The following is a 10,337-nucleotide window of genomic DNA, read 5'->3' as shown; positions in this document are numbered from 1 at the left end:
GACCCTGTATGGGTCAAGCGGTTCTGAAAATGTGTGTGTGTGTGTGTGTGTGTGTGTGCAAAGACATAAGAAAACAGTCCATTTGACAAGACAATGGACTCTTTGGGTAAAAATATTCCAGTACATTCTGAAAGAAGCCTTTTTAATGAATAATTACCACCAGCAGGACAATTTCTAGAAACAAGTGCAATTCCACTTTTTTTACAAGAGCTGTAAAAAAGTTTAAAGAAACAAAGCAGGACTCGCAGATACACAGCGACAGTATCAGGTACTAGAGCACAAGTGGTGGAGGCTGCACACTTGGGAGAAAAAGGAAAAACACAACATGAAATCAAGCCTTAAAAGACCAATGATTTCAGCAGTTTCTTTTTTCAGTTACTACAAACTCCAACTGCAATGAAAAAGGACACATTTTGGCAGCACCTGCTATTTCACCCTTTCAATTTTTTAACAGTATTTAACTATAGCTGTTAAAATTTTGCACAGGTGCTGGAGCGAAACTTTGACGTTGGACCAAAGATCAGAACCAGAGATTTACTTTTCCTTCAAAGAAGTAGTTATTCCGAGTATTGCTAGGGTTGCAAAGTTTTAAGCTCCAGGAAAACATACTGTAAGGCATGCAGGATTATTCAGTGCCCACATGTGCACAAACAGCTCAGTGTCGTTGCAGCAAAACTGTCTGGAAAACTGCTCACATTTCATGTTCATATTCATCCATTAGATTCACTGTACAGATAATATGTTATTAATGCACTTCCACTGATGCCATCATCCGCCAGTTATGTGAAGCCTAATGACTGATTTGATCAGTGTGTCCAGAATCTTCCCAGGTGCCGCATGTGGGTGCTATGGAATACAGTGGAGCCCCCCCCACACACCAAAGACACGTTTCAGGTGAACCGGTGGCTATAAAATTGCCCTCGAGTGTGTGTGTGCGTGTGTGTGTGTGTGTGTGTGTGTGTGTGTGTGTGTGTGTGTGTGTGTGTGTGTGTGTGAGTGAGAGCGAGTTGTGCCATGCCTCAGGCCCACTGCGTTCAGGATGGGCTCTGGACCAACACGACCCTCAACAGTTAGTTCACTTTCTAGCAGTTCATGTTAACGGACAGAAGAATGAAAATAAAGACAGGAGCTCAATGTGAACACGTGTCACATGAGGTTAGATTGACCCTCTTCGAGGACCCTGCGGAAGCTACAAGAAGGTCAGATATGCCTCGATATGTGAAACCATAATCTTTAGAAGGTGCTCCTTCTTTCTCAGTTCACTGTATAACAGCTCAGTCTGTCAAATGTGTTTTTAGGGGTCAAAGCCCAGGACACAAAATCCGGCGCCTTGACTAAGCAGAGAGTAGAGTCTGAGGTAAGTGGTTTCCACCACGCTGATGAACTTATAAACGCCGGTACCCGCCACTCAGCCCCATGTGAACAGACAGTAAGAGCAGGAATATGTGTGAGGGCCGTGCAGCACGAGCAGGAGAGAAACAGCTAGCAGGCTGTGAAGATGGCCCATCACATGGAGCTCGTGTGATCCCTGGAAGCGTCCGCGCTCTCGATGGACACCTTGGATGTGCCTGACTGCATCTCCAGACCTTCATCTATGCCGTCCAGCTCTTGGCTACTCAGGGTGTTGCCATCGCCATTTTGGCAGTTGCTGTTGCGGTCAACGGTGTTCTTGGAGCTAAGCGACGTTGGTGTGACCATGTGCGATGGGCACGGGTTGCGGCCCAGAAGGGGCCTGTGGGGCGGCGCCGAGTAGCGGCAGCGCATGTAGCGTGAGAAGGCATGGCGGTACGTCTTGTTGAAAAGGGTGTAGATGAGCGGGTTAACCCCCGAGGAGCTGTATCCCACCCACACGAAGACGTTGAGCAGCTCTTCCACAAGGGGCTGGTTGCAGCCCCCATTGCACAGTGCGTTCATTACGTTGGTGATGAAGAAAGGACACCACATTACCAGGAAGAGGAAGAAGACAACGCCCAGCACCTTGGACGCCCGTCTCTCGTTCTTAATGGCCTGGATCATGCCCCGCTCCCTGCCAAGGTCTTGGCAGCTGGGCGAGCTGAGCTGCTTGGGCACTCTTGACCTGGCGATGATGGAGATGTTCTCACAGCCTCCTGCGCTGTTGCGCGAGATGTTCCTCTTGAGGCAAAGGAGCCTGCCACGCTGGGCCTGGGCTCTGGAGAGCCTCCGAGAGCCAGGAGCCATGTTGCCGTGCATGAAGTCGGAGGCTTGGTGCTGGAGTGCCCGCACAGTCAGACAGTAAGTGACTACCATGATGACCAGTGGGATGAAGAAGGCCACGAAGGAGCCCAGCAGCACAAAGGGGGGCTCGTTGAGGACACAGCTGCCCTTCACAAGAACCTTGTCCTTGTTCAGGAGCCCAATTACAGGGATGGGCATGGAGATCACTGTGAGTCAAGGAGAGTAAGACAGAAAGGGTTAGTACACTTTTCCACTTGGGGGAAGTATAATCGACCATGAGAACGAGGTACTTCATCTAAGACAGAAAAAGTTGCCGAGGGCAGCAACAAGGCTTGGGCTCCTCACGTGAGAAGATTGAAAGAAAGAGTAGCCCAGCATGGGAGGGAGCTCAAAGTTGCCACTGAAACCTGCTTGGTTTAACAGCCCAAATGTTCACTTCTTATTAAAACTTTTCACTGGGTTAAGAACTTTTGTGAGACCTCACAGGACTCAGTGACAATGAGAGGACCGGCTAAGGGTGACTTATTCTGAGAATTTACTTATGTGTTGATTAAAAAGGAAACAAGAAAAAAAACACTAAACGTGAAAATGAGCAAAGCAGCAGGATTCTGGGCTGTGGAAAATGGCAATACTGAGTTTATCAGATGACGGCTAAAGTGAACTTCTCAATCATGACCAGAAAGCTTATATACAGTATATATACATATATGGCACATATACATTTGTACATCAGAATAATAAATGAATCTTGGCAATTGAAACTGGCAACTGAAGTACTTTTGCACCAGATATGGAGCTGGAATCAACAACATTATTACTATCATTACTACTTCTATTCCCTCCTGCGCCTTCTCTAGAAAACTGGTCAGATTTCCCGAAGCCAAATTCTCCGTTTAATGGCCTCATAAGAGCAGCGGCTACATATTTGTGCACTGCTGCTCCTCTCACAGTCGGTGAGCTTGTGCAACTGCACACGGACGTTCGTAGCGTTAGGCTCACCCACAGAGATGGTCCATACGGCGGCGATCTTGATCTTGGCCTTGGTGCGTGAGTTGAATCGGCTGTACTCGATGGGGCTGCGGATGCCCACGTAGCGGTCCAGTGAGATGGCGCAGAGGTGCATGATGGACGAGGTGGAGAAGAGCACGTCCAGGTAGATCCAGATTGGGCAGAGAAAATTTGGCAGAGGCCAGGCATAATCTGAAATGACAGAGGAGAGGGTCGGGGGGGGGCAGACACAGCGACACACACACATACACACACAACACACACAGTTAAAAGGACCTTATAGAGCTTGTAGGGGACTGCAAGCCACAATTGCTCCCTTTATTTCCACCAGTGTACTTGATGAACTTGCGGAGAAGGTTGCTCTCCTGAATTATTAATTAATAGTATTTAGTGGTTTGTTGGGTGAACGTTCTCCGGATCATTTCTGTGTCCCATAACGGGGAATGGGCATGACTCGGTGGTCCGATTAATCGCATCTGATTAGTTGTTTTGGTCGCCATTGTTGGTGTAGTTTCGGTTTCAATTAGAAATCTCTGCTGATAGGCAGTAGCCCAGTTTAAATAGCGGCTGATGATGTGTAGCGGCAGCGGTTGTGGCAGCCTCTTAGTGCGAAGACTCGGGGTGCAAAGACAAGGGAGTCTACCTGCAGGAGTCCACTGAGGAAGGCCACTGGTACAGTGGTCCGCAAGGGATCATGAGCCCAACATGTTGACCATCAAAGTTTTCTACGGCAAGCAAGCCGTGCGACTTCGCCACCGCCAGAGACCTGAGTGCTCTCGCTGCTACGGTAACCTAGTTTATTCTCACCTGTTAAACCTTCTATCTTGCTTTACTTTCTTCATGGGACTTTGGAACTTCCAGTCTGTAAGAAAGGCCACTTCATACCAGCCTACACCTCCCATCTCTCACTGGACCTCCTGGCCCCTAACTAAAACCTGGATCACCCCAGAAAACTCAGCCACACCTGCAGCACTCTCTACTAACTACTCCTTCTCTCACACCTCTCGTTCTTCTGGCAGAGGTGGAGGCACAGGCCTGCTCATCTCTCCCCGGTGGGAATATTCTGTTCTCCGTCTTCACCTGCATGATCTGTCCTCATTTGAATGCCATGCTGTCTCTATCACTGCCCCAGTCACTCTTGTTGTGGTTGTCCTTTATCGCTCTCCTGGTCCTCTTGGCCACTTCCTGGATGACCTTGACATCTTGTTGAGCTCTCTGCCAGGGGACAACTCTCCGCTGAGTCTCCTGGGTGACTTCAACCTGCATGTCGATGACATTCATGCAAGCGGCCTTCTGTTGCTCCTACAGTCCTTCGATCTTTCCCTGCCCCAGTCCCCTGCTACTCACAAAGCGGGCAACTGTCTTGACCTTGTATTTTCCCGCAACCATGGCTGTCCCGTTCTCTGTGACGCCGCTGCATGTCTCTGACCACTTCTTCATTTCCTTTCAACCCTCCCTCACCACTAACTCTTCGTCTCTTCCTGCACCCGTTGTCACCTTTCGCCGCAACTTAAAATCTCTCTCACCTTCCTGCTTTGCCTCTGCTACTCTGGCCGCTCTCCCTTCTGCTCCACAATTCTCAGATCTATCTACAGATGATGCCACAAACATTTTCTTCTCTGCCTTATCTTCCTCCCTTGACTCTCTCTGCCCTCTGTCTTCTAGACCAGCACGCCCCATTGCTACCCCATGGCTGTCTGATACGTTACGTGCTAACAGGACCAAACTGTGGGCTGCAGAGCGAAGATGGCGTAAATCCAAAACTCCATTGGACCTGGATGCTTACCAGTCACTCTTAGCTGCTTTTCAGTCTGCTGTCTCTTCAACTAAAACCTTCTTCTTCCACAGGAAAATACAGTCTGCATCCAAAAAAACCACACAGTCTTTTTGCCACCTTCTCATGCCTTCTGTGTCCCCTGCCACCTCGTCCTCCCTCTTCTCTCACTGCTGAAGACTTTGCTTTGTTTTTCAGAGACAAAGTCAAAGCGATCACTGATAAATTCTCAGCATCAACCTGCCCGATTCACGCTGGACCTCACTGCAAAACTATCCTCTCCAACTTCAAGCCGCTCTCCGAATCTGAAGTCGCTGACCTCCTGATATTGCGCAGAGCCACCACCTGCTCGCTTGATCCAATCCTATCATCACTCCTTCAGAACATTTCCCCGCAACTCTCCTCCTTCATCTCTTCTATCATCAACTCTTCACTTTCCTCTGGCTGTTTCCCAGCTGCCTTCAAAACTGCTCCAATTTCACCTCTGTTAAAAAAATCCTCCTTGGACCCCAATCTGATTGAAAATTACAGACCGGTCTCTTTCCTCTCCTTCCTGTCCAAAACCCTTGAGCGGGCAGCCTGTGATCAACTGTCTCATTTCCTCACCTGGAACCATCTCCTTGATGGTTATCAGTCTGGTTTCAAAGTTGGTCACTCCACTGAGACCGCCCTTCTGGCGGTATCTGACACTCTCCAAGCTGCTAGAGTTGCCTCCCTCTCCTCGGTCCTCATCCTCCTCGATCTGTCTGCAGCATTCGACACTGTAAATCACCAGATTCTACTCTCCTCTCTTAACCAGCTTGGGATCAAAGGTGCGGCACTAAGATGGTTTGAGTCCTACCACTCTGACAGATCCTATCAAGTGGTCTGGCGGAGCGCTCGTTCTTCTCCTCTGCCTCTTTCAACCGGTGTTCCGCAGGGCTCGGTACTGGGTCCTCTTCTTTTCTTCATCTACACCTCCTCCCTCAGTCCGGTCATAGCCTCCCATGGATTCAAATACGACTGCTATGCTGATGATACCCAGCTCTTTCTCTCCTTCCCACCTGGTGCGTCAGACATCTCCGCTGCCTGCCTGTCAGACATCTCTTCATGGATGTCTGATCACCACCTCCAACTCAACCTCTCCAAAACACAGATTCTTTACCTCCCAGCTGGTCTGTCCTCCTGTCACGACCTCTCGATCAAACTGGACAACTCACTCATTTCACCTAGCTTCTTTGCTCAGAGTCTGGGAGTAATGACTGATGTGAGTCTGTCATTCTCTCAACATATCGAAGCCACAACCAGCTCCTGCAGATACATCCTGCATAATATTCGTAGGATCCACCCCTACCTCACTACTGACTCCGCCCAACTACTTGTCGAGGCCATGGTGACTTCCCATCTGGACTACTGCAACTCTCTTCTGCGTGGCCTTCCTGCTAATGCCATCAAACCTCTGTAGCTTCTACAGAATGCTGCTGCACGAGTTGTGTTTGATTTGCCAAAGTGCTCCCATGTATCTCCTCTACTCATCTCTCTGCATTGGCTTCCTATAGCTGCCCGAATCAGATTCAAAACCCTGGTTACTGTGTACAAATGCATCAATAGAACTGCTCCCGGCTATTCACAGGACTTGATCAACCGGTACACCCCAGCCAGGCCCCTTCACTCATCTACTTCTGCTCGCTTGGTGGTCCCATGCATGAAAGGCAAAGCTCGGAGGTTCTCAGTTCTGGGTCTGCTGTGGTGGAATGACCTTCCCCTGTCACTCAGAAGTGCGGAAACTCTGTCTGTTTTCAAGAAGGGTCTGAAAACCCACCTTTTCCAGATCCACTTTGCCCAAGATCTCTTCAGATATCTATGGCGTAACCATTCATGCATTGTAACTCCAGAAGCATCCCCAGATACAACTTTTATTCAGCTATTACTCTGGTATTGTACTGCTCATATTGTATCTTATAATATTTAATAAAATTTTTAAAAAAATGGTGTGGGTATTGGGATTTGTCTATCCTGTGTCTTATGCACCTACCTGAACGATGAACCTCGGTGCAGCAAGTGATAGGGAACAAACTAGGTTTGCTTGAGACTTTCATGTCTGCAGCTATGTCTCCTTCTCTCAATGTAATGCATAAATTGTACTTTTGCTGAGATGTATGTCGCTTTGGACAAAAGCGTCTGCTAAATGAATAAATGTAAATGTAAATGTAAATCAGTCCAGTATGAGGCCATTGTGGAGATTTCAGAGCTCCAGCAACCCTTCCCAGCCTCATCAATGTTTTTTCACGTTTATTCAGGAGTGTCTTCTTTCAGTGAGCTACTGTACCTCCCTCGTTCCGAAAGGATCACGTTTCACTTGAGGTCCATTTCTAAAGAGCCTCATGTTATAGACCATGCAGGTTCTTATCTATTTCTTCTATCTTTTAAAACTTCACTTTATTTTAATAATGACGGTCATCATTATATGTTATAATCAAGAGCAATTACTTAATAACTTCCTCTGAGTCTGTGCTCACATGATGGCAGTGAGGGGTCACTGCAGAAGCGACGCTGCTTCACAAAGAAATAAATTTATCGTGTTGTTTTGGGACACAGCAAAGTGCAGAACAAGTGATCAGTGTTGTCGGCCTGTTCTTTCCAGGGATTCCAGGCTGCAGTTGGACACCTGCTACACTTTGACAGGACTCAATGTAACACTGAGCTCACTCATCACTTCACACTGGACGTTGGACATGAACATGGTAAACCACTGCGCTCTGGCCAAGAACGGGCTTCCCTCCCTCCTCTTCCTGGCCCTCGGTGCCTCATCATCGGGGCGCAGTCCTGGTACAAGGGTCCTAACGCAGGGCTCACACACAGTACGAGAAGAACTGAGCCGGGAGCGCAACAGTCCTGGACGCCAGTGCTCCAGTTCCCAGTTAATTAGCTGGACAACGATTCTTTGTCTTTGCCGCTCATACCCAGTCAATGTGTTCATAGCGGCATGTCCACTGGCATCGAGTTCCTGTCTGCACGGTCTTACCACAACAGAACGTGTTCAGGAGCTCCTGCTCTGAACCACCACTAACACCGATTATGATGATGAATATGATGATGATTTTAGTGTGTGCAGGTGCCACTACATTGTACGTGTTCATTTTTAACTACTGCTTAGTCCCTGCAGAGGTGACACTCACAAAAGTGGGAAAAACCAGGTTCTCTCTATGGTATTCCTATGAACTGGAAAGTCATTTTGAAATGGCCAATATGTGTGTGTGTGTGTGTGTGTGTGTGTGTGTGTGTGTGTTTGTGTGTGCGTGTGTGTGTTTTACTGCGTGCATCTTAGCAATCAAGAAATCTTTAGAGGTAACGACACGAAGTGTTTTACCCTCATGCAGACACCTTGGCGAAGAGGCATCACAAGGGCTGCTCAGTTGAGGTCCCGCAGGGCAAAGCCCAACAGAGTTCAGAAAACGAGTTTAACGGGTTCAGTGAAGACTGTGAGTCCAATGAGGTGGTTCACCGTCCAGCCGGAGCCGAAACCTCTGAGACTGACGCTAATAATCAACAGCCTAGAGCCAAGATCTGAGCCACGGCAAAAGTGCAGACATCCTCGATCGAGACTCTGTTGTTCCTCACCTGCTGGAAAGTGACCCTCTATTACACATAAACTTTCAATGTAACGTCTCCTCCAGAGAGCACAGTGAGGGCTAAGCGTTGCTAAAGGGAAGCAGAGAGGGGCCCCGGAGCCCAGGTACACACCGTGCAGAATGACGATGAGCGAAACAGGCATGACCAAGATGCCCACCAACATGTCAGCCACAGCCAGCGAGCACAGGAAGAAGTGGGTGGCGTTCTGCAGCTTCTTCTCCAGCGACACAGCCATGATGACCAAGATGTTGCCACCAATGGTGAGCAGAATAATGACCAGGATGAGCAGGGCAGGCCAGTTCTTCTCCCCGGCGTCCTCAGCGGCGCCCGGTGGCTTAGAGCGGTTGCTGCCTGGGTCGAGCCAACTCTGGTTGAGGTTCACAGAGTGGTTCCCCGTCGCTGACAACATCACCCTGAGCAGGCTTGGGTCCTGGGCAATTGTGGTGGAACTCAGAGGCCCAAAGCCGCCCATCGTTGGGGAGTCGGTGGCAGCTCTGAGCAAGTGCTAACGCTCCAGGATGCAGCAGGGCAGAGTGATGTGTCCAAGAAGCATCTGGCGATCCACACAAAGGCACGGGCACTTGGCAAAGGATCCAGCTTCCGTACTTCCACGTTATGCTCTTCAAAATTAAAGGAAACCTAAAAAGAATAAACGGATTAACTTGGATAACAGAACAAAAGAAAAGAACAAGTTCATCACAAAGCCAAATATGAACTCTTTACTTATCCACACATAGAGTAACTTATTCATATGATTACAGACTCTGTGAAGTCACACAAAAAACAGTATAACTTCACTGACAGTCAAAGTCGGTTTTTTGTCCTTTGCACAGTTACATTCGGTATACTAGGTATACTGGGCACACTGGGCACACTGGGTACATTGGGTACACTGGGTATACTGGCACACTGGGTATGCTGGGTTTACTGGGTACACTGGGTACGCTGGGTACACTGGGCATGCTGGGTACGCTGGGTACGCTGGGTATACTGGGTACATTCGGTACACTGGGTAGACTGGGTACATTCAGTATACTGGTACACCTGTACACTGGTATACTGGTACACTGGGTATATTTGGTACACTGGGTAGATTGGGTACATTCGGTATACTGTGTAGGCTGGGTATATTCGGTACACTGGCACACTGGTACACTGGGTAGACTGGGTACATTCAGTACACTGGGTAGACTGGGTACATTCAGTACACTGGGTAGACTGGGTACATTCGGTATACTAGTACACTGGCACACTGGGTAGACTGGGTACATTCAGTACACTGGGTAGACTGGGTACATTCGGTATACTGGTACACTGGCACACTGGTACACTGGGTATATTCTGTATACTGGTACACTGTGTACTTTCGGTTCACTGGTACACTGGTACACTGGCACACTGGTACACTGGGTCCACTGGGTACATCTGGTATACTGGTACACTAGGTACATTCGGTACAGAATGTACAGTAAGTCCAGAAAATTGCAAGACTTGTGGGTAATAAATGTGCGATGGAAGAAATGTGAAATCCTTGCGAGGTCTTACTTTCACTTTATTTTCTGCTTCACACGAACAAACAGAAAATATTCCAACTTTTATCCGATTCAGCCCCCAGATCCAGCAGCACAATCGATTTGCCCGTTCAGACAGCACTTTGGCAGGTATGTGACCAAGACGCTCACGGTGCCCTTTTTTTTTTTTTGTTATTGTAACACGTTTTGGAGCGAAATGGATTGGTGCTCAGTTC

The 10,337-nt window shown here is 48.4% G+C and overlaps 1 protein-coding gene across 1 annotated transcript in view; it reads right to left on the bottom strand.

Annotated features, from left to right (window-relative positions):
* Window positions 1–1,286: 1,286 nt before the first annotated feature.
* The window catches only part of LOC108934223 (5-hydroxytryptamine receptor 2A-like), a 45,614-nt gene continuing 36,563 nt past the window's right edge, over window positions 1,287–10,337 (bottom strand). The window contains exons 3-5 of the mRNA XM_018751783.2: window positions 8,702–9,229; window positions 3,196–3,396; window positions 1,287–2,402 (exon numbers count right to left, since the gene is read on the bottom strand). Of these exons, the coding sequence (XP_018607299.2) occupies window positions 1,507–2,402; window positions 3,196–3,396; window positions 8,702–9,062 (1,458 nt within the window). The 5' untranslated portion in view covers window positions 9,063–9,229 and the 3' untranslated portion in view covers window positions 1,287–1,506. The remainder of the gene's footprint in view (window positions 2,403–3,195; window positions 3,397–8,701; window positions 9,230–10,337) is intronic.

The sequence above is a fragment of the Scleropages formosus genome, chromosome 4 (assembly GCF_900964775.1).
Source record: "Scleropages formosus chromosome 4, fSclFor1.1, whole genome shotgun sequence".
In the NCBI taxonomy this organism is placed as follows: domain Eukaryota; kingdom Metazoa; phylum Chordata; class Actinopteri; order Osteoglossiformes; family Osteoglossidae; genus Scleropages; species Scleropages formosus.
This window is presented reverse-complemented; position numbering and strand designations above follow the sequence as displayed.